A 20,506-nucleotide genomic window follows, 5' to 3' on the forward strand; every position below is an offset into this window, starting at 1 on the left:
AAATCAAATAATTTAATAAATTATTTGATTTGAATACAACTAATTAGTCGAATAAGCATTTCAAATGTATCTTTTTTTCTTTTCAAGGAGATTTTTTTTCTCCCTTTGATTAACCAAGATATTGGCTCTAATAGCTTGAAAAGTTTGATAAAGAAATCAAAAATTTCCCATTAATTTTTATCAAAATGGCTAAAACTTGGAGGCATTGGTTATAATTTAGTCATTAATAATGTGGTTTATAGTGTTAGATAACTTTCTCCTAGGTTTATTTCTTGGAAACGATGGAAATTAGTTTCAATCAAAATAGATAGATTCATATTGTAATCAAATTTGACACCTATCTTTTCATAAGTTCCTAAATAATTTAAATTACCCAAGCCCTGATCTTATAAATTTATAAGTTTTTTAAAAATATATAAATCTATACCGACCATTAACGATAAATCGTTTATAAAAACGGTTTTATTATTTTTTTATGTGATAAATATTTTATTTCGATTTAAAAACGTTTACAATTTACAATAAAAGGTAAAGTTCTAATTGCCTAGGCATTTCTGAAGAATTTTTATTTTATTGAGAATGATTTTATAACGCAGAATACGCTATCCAAACTCTTTTGGGGTGAAATGTTACAAGCTGCCACTCGAAAGTCAGTTAATCGTTTAATTTAATAATTTTGAGATCAGGCTCATTAGCAATGAAGTGCCGTTTCATATAATTCTTATTAGATTGATGATAATTTATATGACATAGATTTATCCCTAAAAATATCTTGAAATTTTTAATTTGTTTGATAATATTGACAAAATTTTATCATGATATAAACACTATATAGAATTTTCTTGATAATATATATTATTATCCAATCATAATGATGACCTCATTAGAACAGAATGCAATTTAAAAAATTTTCAAGATATTTTTTATAGATGTTGATTTAAACTAATTATAAAAATTGTAAATGGTGTTGGCTGTTTAAGAATAATTCCTACAAATTAACAAAAACATTAATAGGGTTATAACCGCTTTGATTTCATATTTAAGAAAGAAAACGAATGTGAAGTTAGATAATAATGTTTAAAGTTTGAATCTTGAGGTCTGGTAAGAAAATATTAATATCATGAAGTCTAAAATACCATAACCGATTTTTGAATGGAAGAGGAAACAGTTAGATGATTTAATCAAATCTGAAATATTATTGTTGTTTAACGAAAAGCATTGCAAAAACTTAACTGATTTGGGTAAACTGGTGTGTGTAGCAAAGGAGTAATTTATTGTAATATTTTATTTACATATTATGTGTTATATTGTCAGTTACTAATGATTATATATATGGATATTTTATTATGTTTTATAATGTATGATGAGTATAATAATTGTGTATGATAAACTTCCTTATATTATATATACGCATTTTATCCATAATGGAGGAATAAAATGACAGAAACCCATTTGTATAAGTGTGAACAGGCTCCAGTTCAGCGCTACCTCACCTACAACGAAATAGTTAAGGTTTTGCCATCATAAATTAATATCATGGACTACTTGTCCCTTATAATATGAACAAATGTAAATTCTGTTGAAATCCAAATATCATCTCTGAACTTGACAATTTCATAATTATTAAAAGAGTTTAACATGCTTCGATTACCAATTGATAACGAAAGAATTAAGTACATATGAAATTTACCTATTTAAAAAGGTTTTGTTTATTTATATTCTTATATTTTAGCAAACCTCAAAATTAAACTAAAATCACTCAAGTTAAGTCTTTCTAAAATGGTTTACCCCCACCCCAATCAAATTTATCGGTTTGAGGTTGCAGCCCTCAATCTTTATAGTAGATACACTTAGTTATCATTTATCCAAACATCCTAACTCCAAGACTTGGTTTGCCGAAACATTGTATTAAAAAAATTCCCATATCCTTTCATTCCAATTAAAAATCTTCTGAATATCAAAATGTGGTAAACTCAGTATTCGAATCAAATTCTGTATTTTGAATTCAACCTCAACCTAGACTGTGAATATCCAAAAGTCGGGGCTTCGCAAGCTTTTTAAAATAGGGGGTGCTTTAAGATGTTAATTTATTTTGAAAGTGTAAATTATTTTTTTTACTCCATTTATATATAATTTATGGGGGAAAGCTTGCCCCCCCCCCATACCCCACCTTAAAAATTAATAATTATATAGAAATTCTATTAAAGTTCTAGAAAACTTAAAGAATAATCTAGAACCTATGAATAGTGTCAAATTTAATAAGAGGTGAGGAATATGAATCTATCCCTTTTGATGGGAGAAAATTGGGGGAGTTGACAACTATCAAACATATAAGTTTTGGTATAGCTTACCTAAAAATTATAATTATTTTTATAATAAAAATCTAAATGACAATTGACAAATATGCAAATAAAAAAAATAACGAAATTTAAAAATTAACATTTATCCTTAAGAAAGCATCTTACGGTATAAGACAATCGAATATAGATCAATTTCGCATTTTTATAAAATTCTCGCAGCCTTTAGAGGGATTTAGAAGTCCCCAAATCTCTTTATTGCTTCGGGTGTTTACACTCGGGCCAAATTGATATTATAAAATTTTCTAACTTATTTACCCTCCCACCCTTAGTTTTTTAAATTATCTGCCCTCCTTCCCATTTGTTTAAAGATTTTGTTTAACCCGCCCTTTAAACATTATTTTAATATCGGATTTGGCACTTTATTTATATATTTTAAAGTATTTTTAATTAAAGTTAAACTATGCATTAGAAATAAAAAAAAAATGATTTATTATAAATAGAAGTGTGTTCTGCCCATTTTTACCGAAAAATATTTGAAATTTACCCGCCCATCGTCCGCTATGATTTTACAAATATTTTTGAGAGGCGTTTGATATTTTTAGGTTATTTTCTTTAGAATTTCTAAAAAATATCTTAACTCCTTTATCCTGAATTTAGACCAAAGTTACCGAATATATTTATTATTTAAAACAAACTTGCTATTTAGCATCTACTTGAGATAATATTAAGCACGATTTGAAATATCCAAATGTATCATATGTTTTCGGATCAAATATTGCATGCATTTTTAAATGCAACGTTTTTATCCAAACGAGAGCATTCTTGATATGTTTTCACGGAATGACGACGAAAAAGAGGGACTATTGGATAATTTTATAAATTCCGCATCTTCCTTAGACAATTCAGAACCTCCTATCTCTTTCCCACTAAGATCGAGAATTAAACGTGAGGCGCACATTGATAAAAATAACAGTAGAAAATCTTCTCCAAAATTAAATTATATAGAAAAAGATCTGACCGACGGTGAATCTTTGCACACTTTAGCCCTCAAATATAATTGCAATGTACAGTTATTACATGATTATAAATTATATATAAATAATTATTAATTAGATTGGTGAGCTTAAAAGGATTAACAATATACAATTAGACAATGAAGCCTTTTGTAAAGGAAAAATAAAGATACCTATAAATTTTTACAATATAGAAATATTGGAAAAAGAAAAGGAAGAACAGCTCAATAAGATTAAATTACAAAAACAACATTTTAAACTAAATTACCTCCATAACTCAGAATCATTGATATCTCATAATAATGATTTAGGATTTCCAAATACAGGTAACTTATATTTTAAAATTATTTAATCATTGATTGCTATAATTGTTATGTTAGATTATATTATTCCACTTTATAGAAATTTGTCAATTCTCTATTTTATAGTAGAGATCTGCAAATCCTGGCCTAATCAGGATTTTTTAAAAAAATTTTTAGGTTGAGTTGGGCTAATATTTTTTAAAAAATTTTGGGCCTGTCTGAGTCAGGCTAAATTTTTAAATATTATGTCAAATAAATTGATAACTAGGTGGTATTTTTTATTTATGGAATATTTTTTTTACAATAAAAAAAAATTAAATTTTTTAATATTTAAATATATTTGCCAAGCTAGGTGGACAAATAATTTTTATTTGGGCCACGGTACAAGTAAAATTTGTTCAAGATCAATCTGGGCAGATCAAATTAATTTTGGACTATGCTTGAAAAATTAGGCCCAACACAGATCACTATTTTATAGTTTACATTGTTACATAAATATAAGTAATATTAATTAAAGTAAAAAATTATTTATATCTTGATTTTAATCTGGTCTAAATAAAAAATATAAGTGTTTTAAAAATTGTGGCCTTGTGCCAAGATATCTCCCATTGTGATATTTTCACCAATATATTTGCTCATGTTAATTTAATTATCATATTTTTTGATGCTTATATAATTTAAATTTTTTTTCCCCAAATGGATAAAGAGGTAAGACCACAAATTGCTAAATTTATATAATCATTAATTATATAAGAGATAAATTCTAAAGAGAGAGAGTAATCAATTTTCCTCATTGACCTACAACCAGAGATTATCATTGGCAATATTCCATTTTTTGCCTAATTTATTTTTTTGTATAAATCTATCTTTCAGTACTGTAATCTTCAATATAATATCATTAACTGATAAAAATGTTAAAATATAATTTAGAATAGTCCTTTATTTGCCTTATATTATGGTGTGATACCATATCAAAAATACAAGAAATATTTTTTAGAAATGCTCTCCTGATATGAAGCTATTGATAAAAGACATTTAAGGTAAAATTTAAAAGAGGGTAGAATTCTTAGAGAAAAAATTTCTAAATAATTTTACATGCCTACTTTTCAGAATTATCATGAAATTTTGTTACCAATTTTATATAGACGGAGAAAGAAATAAGGGCTTGAAAATGTGCAAAATAAAAGAGCAAAAGGGGAACTCAAAGATTAATTAAAATATATAAGTTTTGGGTCAATACAAAAAAGGATAATAATAGCACAAGTCTATCCTAATTGTTTACAGGCCAATAAGGGAAAAATGCCTACATCATCAATAATTTTGGATCTTAGCAATTCATTTATTAAGGTATGAAGCAAATTACAGGATTTCAACAAAACTAATCTCCTTGTCAATCTACTGAAATCTCGTTTAACAAACATAATATCACATTGGTGGTTTGACATCTTCTCCAGATCTCAATCCTACTGAAACATGTGGGAGTTTACTCAGACAATGTAGTGTTTATTAAAAAGCCTTCATTCGACTCAGAAAATAAATTTTTAAAATTATTACATTTAAAATAGTTTTTTTTTAATTATATGAAACTTAATTACTCAGAAATATTTTTTTCAGAAAATTTTTTTTAACCATTTACTCATAGCTACGTAACCCCAAAAGATGGCTATTATATAAATCGTAATTGCTCGCCGTGGACGCCAGCAATTTTATTAACCCAAGCCACCGATTAAGATGAACCTCACCGCCGGGCTCGCCGCCGAATTTTTTTAAGGCGGCCACGCGTAATGTTATATTTTTAAAATGATATTTAGTTTTATTATATATTAAATTACTATTTTTTAAATTTGATAGATACATATCATTTACAATCATTCATTTATACACTACATTTTATATTTCGATTACATAAACATGATGCATGTTATTATTATCTTTATTTTAATATGCCTACACTTTCATTTAAAACCACTACAATTATGAAATAACTGTCGTAAATGTGACATTTTCTAATATAATGTCAATCAATTTATATATATATATATATTAGTTTTATCAATTGTATATAATTAATGAAATGTCAGTCATTTCTGATAAATATGTTGTTGATTTTTTTTGACAAAGAATCACTTTTTAATTTTTCATGATTTTTTTAATTATAATAAAACTTTTGAATTTTCACTTACTGTGACTTAATAAAAATATAGATCCAAGTTTCAGTTCCGTGTTTCCTTTAGTTATTCTTTCTGAGTTAATTCTTACTTTAGAATTTCGTTGGTTTTAGTAATTTTTTATATAGTTAACATTTGAAGCTTCTTTTTGTTTTTGACAGTTGTTGACCGAGACTACCAGGATAGTTTCGATTCCAGGGTTATTCGGTATTTTAAGGTAAAAAAAAATATTTTATTTTATATTTTGTATCTCCATTCAGAACACAACGCAATCATCTTTTTGTGTAAATTTTTAGAAATTTAACACGGCCGTTTAAAAACAATATAAATTTTTCATATAATGAGATGGGCTTTATATTTAATTTTGATAGTGAGCCTAGCTTCTTTAATAAAATTTCGGAGTATCCGAGTATTAATTATCAAGATTTGTATCAAATGGTTGATAAATTTGATGTGAATAATTCATTAGTGACCGTTTTATTCTTGGTCATACTGTATGTGTTATATATTATAATAAAATTTTTGTTTGAAAAATGTACGCTGGTTGCGACCAGAGTATATGGTAATTGGAAAATAGACACTCCGGTGTCGGCTGATTGTTGGAAAAAGATTTCGGTCTTGGAAAGTAGTTTAAATGGAATTTTAAATGAAATCAAGAACGGCAGACCTGAAAAGGTGGAAACGATGAAAGATAATAACGATGATCGTTTGGATAGTGTGGAGAGATCTATAGTTATCCTCCAGGAATTGAAAGAATTAAAAGAAGTGATTAAGATTATATATCAAGATATAAATACGTTGGTTATGGCGAATAGTAATATTAATAAAGGCCAAATACGTGGTCCGACATGGACAAATGGAAAAAATATTTCCATTGAAAAAAATGGCTTTTCAGGTCATAAGAAAATTTTAGAAGATTTGAAATGTACCCGCTGTGGGTATGTGGGTCACAAGGTGGAGACCTGCGTAGTCAAAGAACAAAATTTTCGTGAAGGTTTTCCGTTAAAGAAACTGGCATTAGAAAATTCTAATGTTAGAAAAATTTCTGGTACTAACACGAATAAATTTGATGTTTTACGATCGAATTATGGAAAATCCCGTTTGTGTTTTAAATGTAACAAACCGGGACATGTAGCCATAAACTGTATCAAAAATTGACTATATGATTGCAAATGTAATCATATAGTAGGTAGGAGATCGGTATGGAAAAATGATAATAAAGTAAATAATCATGCTGAAATGAGATATAATTCTCGTAAAAGCAGGGGTTATAACCGAAATTTTTTTATTTATGATGATAAAAATAAGAAAGATTCTAATGATTTTAAATGGGAGAAATATCCTAGGGGTATTGTTAAATATTCCGATGAAAGGAATATTTACTTTCAGATGGGAAAAATATCCCAGTTATATTGCAAAAAAAAATATGAATATTGTTAAGGAACCACTAAATTCCGAGTTGAATTTATGTTCAAATGAGAATTCTCATGAAACTGATGTTTCAAATGAGATTAATATTGATCAGTCAATTAAAACGTATGATATTTTAATGACTGAGAGATTAGTCGAACCTTGTCCTTGTCCAAGAGTTATCGTAAGAGTTGACTCGAGGGATATTGACATGTTGTTCGACACAGGGGCTAGCATTTCTATAATGTCTCGAAGAAATTATTTTAAGTATTGGCCTAAAGGTAAGCTCGAGAAAGAATCTATGTGTGTCAGACAATTTGATGGGTCTGAGATAATAGTTTTGGGAAAAACTAAATTGGGCGTAATTCTTCATGATACCACATTTTTCCTAGATTTATGGGTAGTAAAGAAAGATGTGGAAACCATCATGGGGTGGGATTGGATTGTTCAGTTAGGTCCTTTCAGTAATTATTGGAATATTTTTGCCCTACATAATGGTTCGGCCATAATTAACCCGAAAGACCAAAATATTGCTTATAACGCTCGAAAAAATATCCGTGAAATAGAAGGGAAGGATTTAACTGTCAAAAACAAAAAGAAGCTTCAAATGTTAACTATATAAAAAATTACTAAAACCAACGAAATTCTAAAGTAAGAATTAACTCAGAAAGAATAACTAAAGGAAACACGGAACTGAAACTTGGATCTATATTTTTATTAAGTCACAGTAAGTGAAAATTCTAAAGTTTTATTATAATTAAAAAAATCATGAAAAATTAAAAAGTGATTCTTTGTCAAAAATATCAACAACATATTTATCAGAAATGACTGACATTTCTTTAATTATATACAATTGATAAAACTAATATATATATATATATATATAAAAATTGGTTGACATTATATTAAAAAAGGTCACATTTACGACATGCCACCCCTTTATGGGCTGTGGCACGCCAAAAAAAAATATATATAGATATTTAACAAAGCTAGGATGCACGGATCTTGTAGGAGTCCTCACGACAGCAATTGGTTCTCCCACAACTCCATATCGTCGATACGAGGGGCTTCCGCAGAAAAGGCGGACGTCGTCGGAGCAGGCCCGTGGATACTATCGACGGCTCGTTGCAGAATATTGTCGATGGGGGGGGGGGTTTGATATACTGCTGGAACTACCATTGGAGGTGCCAATTAGAGCACCCCGGTTGGCCGACGGAGCCGTTCGCATCTGAGAAAAAGGAGCTGGCCCTTGTGTTGAGCCCACCATTCTCCTTCGATGATGTTTGGTCGATCGTCCCAGGGTATTGTCACTGATCGGGGCTAGAGGCGGTTTTTTAAAAAAAAATAAGAAGTTTTTTTTATTATCTCCCGTTGCATCTGATATCCAAATATTCCAGACTATAAGTCACATGGAAACTACCAACCGCTTAGTAGATCTGGGATCATGTTACATTCAGGTCACCTTGATACCCAAGAACACCGGCATGACGATACAAGCATCGATGTCGCAAGATAATTCTATGATGTCTGGGGGTCTCCGTACAAAGAAATGCTTCCATTATCGTAGCGATGACCACATTCGAAGTCAGTGTCCGAGCTTAGGAAGAGATGGACGACCGCCTCTAGCCCGGATCAGTGACAATGCCCTGGGACGATCGACCAAACATCATCGAAGGAGAATGGTGGGCTCAACACAAGGGCCAGCTCCTTTTTCTCAGATGCGAACGGCTCCGTCGGCCAACCGGGGTGCTCTAATTGGCACCTCCAATGGTAGTTCCAGCAGTATATCAAACCCCCCCCCCCCCCATCGACAATATTCTGCAACGAGCCGTCGATAGTATCCACGGGCCTGCTCCGACGATGTCCGCCTTTTCTGCGGAAGCCCCTCGTATCGACGATATGGAGTTGTGGGAGAACCAATTGCTGTCGTGAGGACTCCCACAAGATCCGTGCATCCTAGCTTTGTTAATATCTATATATATTTTTTTTTGGCGTGCCACAGCCCATAAAGGGGTGGCATGTCGTAATGTGACATTTTCTAATATAATGTCAATCAATTTATATATATATATATTAGTTTTATCAATTGTATATAATTAATGAAATGTCAGTCATTTCTGATAAATATGTTGTTGATTTTTTTTGACAAAGAATCACTTTTTAATTTTTCATGATTTTTTTATTTATAATAAAACTTTTGAATTTTCACTTACTGTGACTTAATAAAAATATAGATCCAAGTTTCAGTTCCGTGTTTCCTTTAGTTATTCTTTCTGAGTTAATTCTTACTTTAGAATTTCGTTGGTTTTAGTAATTTTTTATATAGTTAACATTTGAAGCTTCTTTTTGTTTTTGACAATAACAACTCTCTTTAATAATAATAAAGCTAGTTTTTTCTATGGGGGTACCTCGAAAATCTAATTTTGAAGAATGAATATAAGAAAATAATGAATTATTATATTTATTGTGAACCTTGCTTAAAGTTGGGAGAAAAAGATTTACAAAGAATTGAATAAACATAATTTATTTTCGCAATAATTTATTAATTTTAACAGCAAATTTTTTGTTTGTTTCTTCCCAGCTCTAATTATTTTGATGTTTTTTAGTATCTTTATAATTAATAAAAAAAATATAAATTCTGATAGGGCAGAATTATATTTTGATTCTAAAGGTTTGAAATGTAAATAAAATGATTATTAAAAATTAAATCATAAAACAAAATATATAATAATTAATTTCAGGACAGGACATCCATTATTCGGGATGCAGATGATGTTTATTCATCTATAAAGATATTTTTTTAAATCTAATTGATTCCGCACCAAAAAATATCGAATCGCTTTCGATTTATGGACAGATCATTTCAAGCGTCGAAATTATATCACCCTTATAGTCTTCACAAGTTATGTGATAATTTTGATTTAAAATATTTTACCCAGGCAACTAAAAGCGTGACGCAAAAGCATACTCGCGAAACCTCATTATCTGAGATAGATAGAATAGAAGATGAATCATTTGAGAAACAAAGTAATATAGATGGTAACAGATGCTGTAGCGAATGCCAGAAGAAGCATCGGACTGAGGGATTACGAGCATAAATAACCTTAGGGCGCGGTCTTTATAATTTAGTTACATTTAACATATAGAAAAAGTTGCAAGAATTAATAATCTTGTTAAGAAAAATCGAAAAGTCATTTCTATCCGATAATGAGTTTGAAACTAATTATTTGTTATTCGATTCGTATTTTACGAATATCATAATTATTCGAATCGAATATGAATAATGAGAAAAAATATTCGTCCAATAGTAAACGTTTTATTATTAGATATTAATTATTTGATTATTCGAAATTATTCGTATCATTCGAAATTATTCGTATCATTCGAAATTATTCGTATCATTCGAAATTATTTATAAATATCAGTTTATATTTTATTTTTTCGTTAATATTCATAAATCTTAAGTAAATAATAGAAAGAAGTGATTATTAAACTTTCTTAGTGTATTTTATTTCATTTTACTTTATTTTCTCTTTTTTATATATTCATAGATCTTAAGTTATATTTTCTGATGAGTTTAATAAATATAATTATTTAATTAATTTTTTTTAAATATTAATTTTATTTATATATTGTAACAATGTAATGAAAAATTAATACTATTTTTTAAATCTTATGTTATATTTGAAATTAATTGTTGTATATTTTACGTTTAACAAAAATTGCAAAAGTTATATAGCCTAATAATTAAGCCTTATTTAAAGTGTCTTTTATGACAATAAATATTTATATTTCGGTAGTTTATCATTTTTTTTTGAGATTTGTAAGTTTTTCCTTTTACAATATAAGTTTATAAAATATAAAATAGTGATTTAATTTTCAAAATATCGAATAAGAATTTGCTCTTTATTTATCTTTCATTATTTATAAATATTATAGCGCTATCTATTAACAAAAATGTTTTATAAAATTAATACAATATAGAAGCAGCGCACCTATAGAACAAAGGATTTTTTGAAAAAATAAATTAGAGTTTTTGTAAGGGAAAACAAATATCTCAAAATATGTACTAGTATTTTTTTAAATTTAATGCCACAAAGAATATATCCACGGTTATAAAGGCAAATGGAGATGTAATATGGATACATAGCTGCAGTGGCGTATCCAGGATTTTCCTATAGGGGGGAAATTTTTTTGGGGGGCTTTGCCTCCAAACCCCCTTTGGCCAGCTTTTTCCTCACCTTCGGCCGGGTCATATCTTTGATCTATTCTTTTAAATTATTCATAATTCAATAATAATTATATTAATATTTTTAATTTTTATTTGAATTTTGGTTCCTTTTATAAATTAATTATTTAAGAAATATTTTTTTTAATTTTTAAATTTAACATTTATTAATAAAGACAAATTAAATCTGACAAAATGATAGTATAAAAATAAAATCATGTCCAAAACATAATTCTAGAAAATTCAAGAAATTTAACAAACAAGGACTTCATAATACAAAGTATAATAATAGATATAATAGAATTATAATAAATGCAAATGATTATATGAAGAAGAAGGGGGGGGGGTTTAAATAATTTAGGGAAGAAGAAGAAAATCTAGATTAATCGGCTCCTCGGGGAATGAACCTATGGCGTGTAAAATTAGATTTTATAATCTGAATTCCTATGCGTTGACGTAAGTAGTCGCTTTCTTTTGGGTCTCCTGATTACTAATTCGCGCTTATGAATATAAGAAGAAATAAAAGTTATAACCCAATTTTTATTTTAAGTTAGGTATATTATAGATAAATTTTTTTTAAAAAGTATAAAATTGAAATAAAGTTTAGTGTCAATTTTTTTTTTATAAAATTTGCTTTAAAAACTAGCCTCAGCTTAAATTCTCATATAATATAAATATAAAATTTTTTTGATTGAAAATTTTAATTGTAGTGAGTATAAAATATTGACTAGAAAATTTTTTAAAGAACAAGTTTTTATAACTTATTAAATACAATATTATATAAAAAATTTATTAAATACTAGAATTATAATGCGATTTTTAATTTTCGTGGAAAATTTTCCAATTCATCAAGAATTTTCTTTGTCGTTGGAAATAAATCTCTGTGGATATTTAACATAGCTAACCCATTTAGCCGAGAAGTAGTATTTTGTAAATAAGTTTTCAACCTTCTCAATTTGAAAAAGGTCCTTTCATTCGTATATGTTGTAATAGGCAAACATGCAAGAATACCTTCAAAATAAATTAAGCCTTTTATACCGATTGAGCGCATCAATAGCATGCTCAGGTAAAATAATAAACGTAGTAAATATTTATACCACAATTCGAATTCACTGATTAAATTGATTTCAGTATCAACATCATAGGAATAAAATTTTGCTAAATATTTATTATACCAATAATGGCATCAGAAAACGAAGAAGGGTCTTTAGGTAATAAAATTTGAAGATTACCAAAGACTTGTTTTTTATCTAAAAACCGTACTTTAATTTGCGATAAAAAAGTATCTAAGAATGGAATGAAATTGGATATTTTATAAGATTTAATTCAACGTCTATATAAATATTATGAAATATTCAACTACATTCATTTTTCCTGTCCACATTTTCCTCCAAATCAATAACTTGAACCAAATTGAAATTTAGTTTTTGTAAATTTCTACATAGTAGTGAGCTATAGGAAAATAATTTATTAATGCAACTAGCAGTAAGGATAAACTCTGCTTGATATTGAAAAATTTGATGGGAGAGGGGGTCCGGGGGTCGGGGTAAAATTTTTTATTATCTTAAAATAATATTTAGAAAAACAGTCAAATTTCCTATGGGGGGTGAAATTTCCCCCTTTCCCCCCCCATTGGTTACGCGCCTGCATAGCTGGGCTGGGGCAACGGAAACGTTATCACTAAAACATAGACCTGCCCATCATATTTCCATCCTTTTGTTTGAATGAATGTCACATTTTTTTTAAAGATGGAATTTATGAAATTATTTTATAAAGGTAAGGTTTAATATATATCGTCTTAGTAATATCAAGAATAACACTTTTTTTTATAATACATGGAAAGTAAAATTGTAAATATTTTACAAAAATAAAATAATTAAATTTACAATCTGAAAAAAACATCAGCGTAATTGCGGATTATAAAGCATATTGAAGATGAGGAAAATATTATTAGTATGGTGATTTCTAAAATTATTTTAAAACTCATTAAAAGCGCTTCGCCTCATATATTTTAATCCACTCTAAATGATTAGAATTATAAATAGTGCAAAAGGAACGAATAATATTTTATGAATAATCACTTTGTACTCCGGAGGATCTTAATGAGAGTAGATAGAACACATGAATAAATATTATACAGGTATGTTTAAGTCATATTTGAAGAAAAGGAGCTTATTTAGGGTAGCCAGGATACTAACAGATATCATTCAATTTAAGTCAATAAAAAATTAAAAATAATTTACCAAAAAAATTATAAATATCAGCCTCAAAAAGATCTCTTGAAGATACTAATTTCTTCAAGCAAATAATTCTTGGATATATTGCAAAAAAAATAATCGAACATATCAGATTGTGTCGAACGCTGACTGCCCACCTGATGTTAATAATTAATTAACAAATCAAATGATAAACCTTTAGCGAAATAATGTTCTCGGCTTCCATAATTTTAAATATTTTTATGATAAAATCTTATATATTTAATTTGTCATGAATGATTGATATTTACATTTAAAAATAAATACTAATATATTTGAGTATTTTTTGTTTTTATTAGTGATACAAATTATAAAATCAAATAAATTGACAAAAGAAATTCAATATTTAAATAATGTTTACACATAAGGGAAACGCACGCCTAAATAATTTTCTTTTAATTAACCTGCCAAAATAAGTTGTAAATAATATTCGTAAGGCATTGGTAATGATATGTCAAATGATTGGTTGAATAAATAATGACTTTTGATAATTATTATGCTAATGTTAAAATCAAATTTTTATTTACACCCTGAAAATAGAGAATAAAATGAATATTTTCAGTTTGAGATTTCTTCTCTACAAGCTCTTTTTAAAGTCGGGCCGCGACTGATCCGCCTCTAATTTAGATTTTATTTCTAATATAACACAATCTTAAAAATAACTGGACAAATTGATGATATTTTAGCGTAGTAGGGCTGTATAGTTAAATATATTTTAAATCATAGATTAATATGTTAAATTTTTGTTCATTGTATATTGCTATAATGACAAATGTTCTGAAAAAAAACAACAACTTTGTTCATGATTAATATTTAAATTAAAATTGGAGTCTCGTTTAATTTATAATTATAAAGATTTTATAAATACTGTTTTTTTTAAAAATGCAAGTATTAAAGATAATGTCAAATTTAAGCATAAAATTTATCTTTTAAAAAATGACCATTTAGGACTTGGTCACTTTTTACTATACCCGAAACGAATTATTCGATATTCGATTTGTGTTTTGCGAAAATAAATACAAATATCGAATACGAATAAAGAAAATATACGCCGAATAATTTTTTTATCCATTATTCGATCGAATTATTTGGGATTATTACGCATGTTCCTCGCGGAAATTTTTATTATTTTTTTTTAACTTTATTTCCACATTTTAGCTTTTTCGAAAATATTTTTAAAGAATTTTAATTTTTGAAGCGAATATTCGACGACGAATAGAATAATATTTTTATTGTTCGTACTATACCAATAAGGAATTGTTCGATTCATATTATTGTATAGGCACACTTTTTTGCACTATCTTAAATTTTTTTACAATATTTAAACCAGGAATAATTATTAAAAAGGACCATCTTGAATATTGGTCACCATTTATACTTATGCACACAAAAACTCCTTATTATAAAATATTTTAATGATAATTTATATTGTTCTTGGGCTAAAATAGCTTTAGCCAAATTTCATAGGCGAGATTCATGGCTGGTTTTTGTTGCGACTTAGCCCTGTTTTTAAAAAAAAATTCAAGTTTTCGGCGATTCTTATATGCAAATAAATTTTTAAAAAAATCGATTAATTATCCTCTTCACAAATTTATCATTAATAAAAAAATATAATATATAGATTTCACCGAGTCAAGTCAAGATCTTACTCAAAATACTTTGCCAGATTTTGCTGGCACCAATGATTATCGCGGAAATCGGAAAGCGTTAACGCCTCAAGAGCAATTTTTCGAAACCTACGACAAAAACATCCGTTATCTATCCGCAAAAACAGATCCCAGAATATCTATAATCCCTCATTCCGACCCAATCGTATTTCCTCTATCGAAAATTACTGAGTCCAGCATGTTAGCATCAAATCCTCCTCTTTATCAAAATATAGCAGCGTCATCACTAAACGATAATAATGATGCGAATGTCGCCAACGTCGATTTTAAAGGTGATCACAGAGCTAATCTTACCCCCTCGTTTCCTTCTTTAGACAAAGCTAGGGGTGAAGGAACGGGAAAACCATCAAAAGACGTATTTTTATGTCTACCTTCTGAGTGCGGTCTCAAACTTTGGATCGTTCTGGTGATAATGATTGCCCTTTGTATAGCTTTGCCCGTGCTTGTTTTATGGCATTTTTTCGTGGTTAGGAAAGAAGAGAATTGGTGATTGATTACCTGATCAATTCCAGAGTTTTTAGGCATCTAGAAAAAAAAGTATAAGACTTCATAGGACTTGAATAGTTTTTAAACTTTAAAAAAAATCTCACTTGGCAAAAAACGGCGCGAATTTTTTTTTTTTTAAATTCGAATTTTTTTTTTCCAAAATGGGCGAATAATGAATTTTAATTAATTTTTTCCGTCCCGCGGTTTATAAAATATTTCTTCATGAATTCTTAAAAATGATAAATCAAAAATTAAAGAACATTATATAATCAAATCATAAAATGTTATAATGCTTACAAATCAAATCTAATTGCATTTTTTGAATTTAAGATTCGGCGTACGCTCAACTCCATACGAAAAACTGTAAAATAAAAAAATACTGAAATTTTTAAAACGTATTTTTTCTATATATATTTAATATAAAACTCTTTCGCTTATTTATTATAATATATAATATATTATTCGTCTAAATAAGAACATGTTATTATATTAAATTATTTTATATTTTTCCGGGAATAAATAAATAATTAGGAAAAATGTTTGATGCAAAATATTTTTGCCATGATTTGTTAAATAAGTTATTTAATCGCGAAAATACCAAAATAAAAAAAAATAATCATTACAAAAATATTTCATACACATATCATATAAGTTAAATCTTAAAACATAATTATTAATTTTTTTAATCATTCCTACCTTTAATAAGTTGGTTAATGCACGCAAAAGATTTAATTAATTTTTAGTTCAATCCTATGCACATATACACTAAAAATATTTTAAAAATGATTTGAAATTCGCAAAGTTTAAAAAAATATATATAAAAAGGTGATTTGATTATGAAAAAAGGGAGTGACATTTAAGAAAATTATTCTGAGAACTTAACAAAATTTTTCTTACAAAAATCTTAATAAAAATATTTATTCTAAATGTGTTTTTTTCTTCTAAAATCATTAGTGAGTTATTAATTTTAGGAGTAAATAGTTATGCTATCGTCAGGAACGACCCAAATACTCCCATTTTCTGTCAGATCATCCCCGTCATCGTCGTTGTCATCTAAAATTCCGTCCTCCGGATTCGAAGAGTCATCATCTGACTCCCCCTTTCTTTGGGCTTTCTTCAAAATATCTTGCAGTTCTTCGGTGGTCCCTCTCTTAACTTTTTTTGATCTGGAATCTAAGGGGGGGGGGGAATATATATTGTGATATTTATATTATTTGCAAAGAAAGGGACCATGAGAAAATTTTAATATCATGGATTCAAATCATTGCCTCTAATGAAGATCAATGAAGACCTCTCCATTAAAATAATAAAAATATGGGGAAAAGTGGCTGCACTGCATTAAGAATTCAGATATATATATATTTTGAAACAAACTGTTATCTAATTATATTATCCAAAATAAAATGCATAATATTTTATTACAAAAATTGATGAAAGCAGCTGACAATTTCTTATTTTTTAAGGATTATGAAGCGTTCTGAATCGGTCTTAGCCGACCTTCACTAATTGGATCTCACGAAATCTTATACATCAATTTTTTTAAGTAGCCTAATAAGATTAAGTAGTTTTTTTAAAACAAAACTCGTTTAAAACCGATCAAAAAGTTGTTATTGGTTTGGTTTGTCTTTTTTTAAAAAAAGATTTTGGTTAAAGGTTCTTTTAATATTCCTTGTATTTTGAAGGTCACTTTCCAGTTTAGTAGCAATTTATTTGTTCACTTATTTTGCATTTTGGCCTACGACTCGCTTTAAGGACTGCGGGTTATTTTAGCATGGAAACCGACAAAACCTTTAATATCAAAGGTTTTTAAAGCTAAATTTTTTTAATATTCAGGATATGACCAAAACTTGAAAAAGAAATTCACAAATTTCGATAATTCTAATGAAAACAATAAACTCTTTTTTTAAAAAAAAACATGTACAAAACATATTTTCTAAAAAAATTAGTGAAACATTACCAAAAAAAATCACAGTTTTGGACATGTTCTCATCTAAAAGAAAGAGTAACATTTCGTATAATCTAATTAATTAACTAAGTGATGGATGATATATATCATCTAAAACTTTTAAATTTCAATATTACGCTAATATTATTTTAAAAAATTAAATAGAATATAGTAATTTATGAAATTAGTCATTAGTTATAAACTATGAGCCTACTGAAACACGTAAAGAGGGATTAGAAGTACGCATGATGGTTCCAATCTTAATTAGAAGCGTTTATACGTTGATCGCCTCAAACATTCCAAATAGTACGAAAAATGAAAATGTGTGCGATAGAAATTAAATTTAAAAGATAAAATATAATGTATAAACCTTTGCTTCTAAGGATGATCCAACTGTCCGGATCGTCGAAATGCGCTGATGGGATGGCCCTTCTTTTAGTTACCTTCCTACTACGCTCAATAACTCGTTCGCGATTGTAATTTTTGAGCTTCTTTTTTTTATTAGCCTGAATACCAGGTTTGTTATGATGGCGTCGACTAAAGGCTAAATATCTTGGGGAGTGCATTATCCTGTACACCAAATAACCCGGTACCCTATTAGATGATCCCTTTCTTCCGTCTCTTTTGAAACCCCCATGGCTTTCCATCGCGCGTGATCTTTTGTGGTAACCCTTCAAAGAACCATGCGAAACTTCGCTTTTTATAGGTTCATCCTCTGCAAAATATGCGAGCTCAGTATTACGTCCTAAATCTCGTGTATATCTTATAGCTGTATCCCTTTTCGCTCTCCTTTGACTCACTACGTCTTTATCATCTTCGTAATCATCGATATCCATTTCACTTTCTAAATTTCTGGCATCCCTCAATTCGGCAGCTAGTGGGCTGTGCGTGTCTTCCAACATATCATCTAAATCTTCCTCTTCGCTACTGTATTCCTTGTCTTTCTTAGGGCTTCTATTAATATAAAATCAAATATTATATTTTTTTTTGAAAGAAAAAGAAAATATTATCTTATTATTCCACTTAAAACTATTTTATACAATTCTAATTGTTAAAATAAATTAATTGGATTATGAACTCTTATCAGTAAAAAAATGCGGCACACTTATCAGATTTGAAGACCATTGAGACTTTGTGTTTTTATACCAATCCCGTTTAAACTAGAAAATATAAAAATATGCCGAGACCAAACATGTTGCCAATATTTTTTGTAATAAACTATAAGTGTTATATGAGGCAAATGACGTTGTTTTATGATTAATAAGACATATTACAATACTACCTTGACGGGTGATTATGCGGCTTGAGGGCAAATTTATATGGAAGCCCCCCCCCCCATTGTGACTTAATTTCGCGGCTATTTGGATCCCTTTTGTCCGAACACACATTGTTTTTAATTATTTCTTATATTTTAAGACGAGGAAAACATGCCCAAAACGACGGGTTAAAAATTTTAAGATCATATATTTTATTTCAATGGCTCATTTTAATTTCTAATTATTACGGATATAAAATAAGACACTATAAACTCGTCTGTAATGTATAAAATTTTGTAAGTGCAGTGTGAAAAGATTCCAACAAAGTAAATGATTTTGTTTAATAAATCATATAATAAAGGCGAAAGCTTTGTTAATAAACAGATATCCTTAAATTTAATTTGGTCCAATAGTCTACGTTCCAGTATAAATAAGCAGAAACCTTCATATTTTCCCTGTCCAATACTACCACGCAAACCTTTTATGATAGCATTACATTGCGAAGGCTCAACTTACAGCTTACTTGCGTATTTGACAATGTTAATATAAATTCTTAAGCAAGAAGTGATTGGTGTATACTACAGTATTGAGCCTGTACTTATGAAACCGATCATAAACACAGATTAGACAAATTTTGTATTTATTGCAGTGAGATTCATTGATATCATAAAAGAAAAATTTTTCAATTCTATATTCTCTTTTGGATATTTTTATTATTCATAATATCCTTAAGCAAACCAAATTAATTTGTAATCCTTGACTGGGGACATTTACCAATTCAGAGATTATATCTAGTACTTCCTTGATACAACGGGTAGGGATCAAAAGAAAAAATAAACAGGAACTATTATATTCTCGAGTTTGTTATTTTTTTTATACTAAATTAAATTATGTATAAAAAAAATTAAAGAATAAATTCTAATTTAAGCATATATTGATAGGAAAAAGACAATATTTTATTATTGGACATTTTATTTTTTTTTCGTTATTAATAGCTTTTTTTTAAGGCGCTAATTTGTCTTATTTATTTGATTGTTTTTTGAGGTTTACTATTAGTTCTTATCTCTACATACCCTTTTTCTTAAAATTATGTCAAAAATTATTTGGGTGAGAATATTTGCATATCACTAATGAGGCCTGGCCGAAATACTCAATTATATATAATATTAAAAAAAATGATTGCTCAAGTCTAAAATTTTATGTAGTTTATCTATAAATGATTGAATCTCCCATATAATTTTAGTTTCAAATTATTTTTAATCTGCCATATATTGTAATAGGTGACATACAATATTCTTCGTATATCCATGAGATAGCTTTCTTTTGGGACTACCATTTGTTTAATCTATTTTTTTCATCTCCAAAAATTTCTGTGGCCTACAAGCATTATTTCTATTAAAGCCTGCATACGTTTATAGAATTATCTAAATATGTTGCAAGTTTTCACTTCTAGATTAATATAGAAATCACATAACC

The 20,506-nt window shown here is 28.2% G+C and overlaps 1 protein-coding gene across 1 annotated transcript; it reads left to right on the forward strand.

Moving 5' to 3' along the window:
* Positions 1–3,051: 3,051 nt before the first annotated feature.
* LOC135931821 (lysM and putative peptidoglycan-binding domain-containing protein 3-like) lies at positions 3,052–16,263 on the forward strand. Its single transcript, XM_065469127.1, has 3 exons — positions 3,052–3,364; positions 3,414–3,639; positions 15,298–16,263. The coding sequence occupies exons 1-3, from the start codon at positions 3,092–3,094 to the stop codon at positions 15,831–15,833; spliced, it is 1,035 nt and encodes a 344-aa protein (XP_065325199.1). The 5' UTR covers positions 3,052–3,091; the 3' UTR covers positions 15,834–16,263.
* The last annotated feature ends 4,243 nt before the right edge of the window (positions 16,264–20,506 follow it).

Source organism: Gordionus sp. m RMFG-2023, chromosome 1, assembly GCF_954871325.1.
Source record: "Gordionus sp. m RMFG-2023 chromosome 1, tfGorSpeb1-WG-v2, whole genome shotgun sequence".
In the NCBI taxonomy this organism is placed as follows: Eukaryota; Metazoa; Nematomorpha; class Gordioida; order Chordodea; family Parachordodidae; genus Gordionus; species Gordionus sp. m RMFG-2023.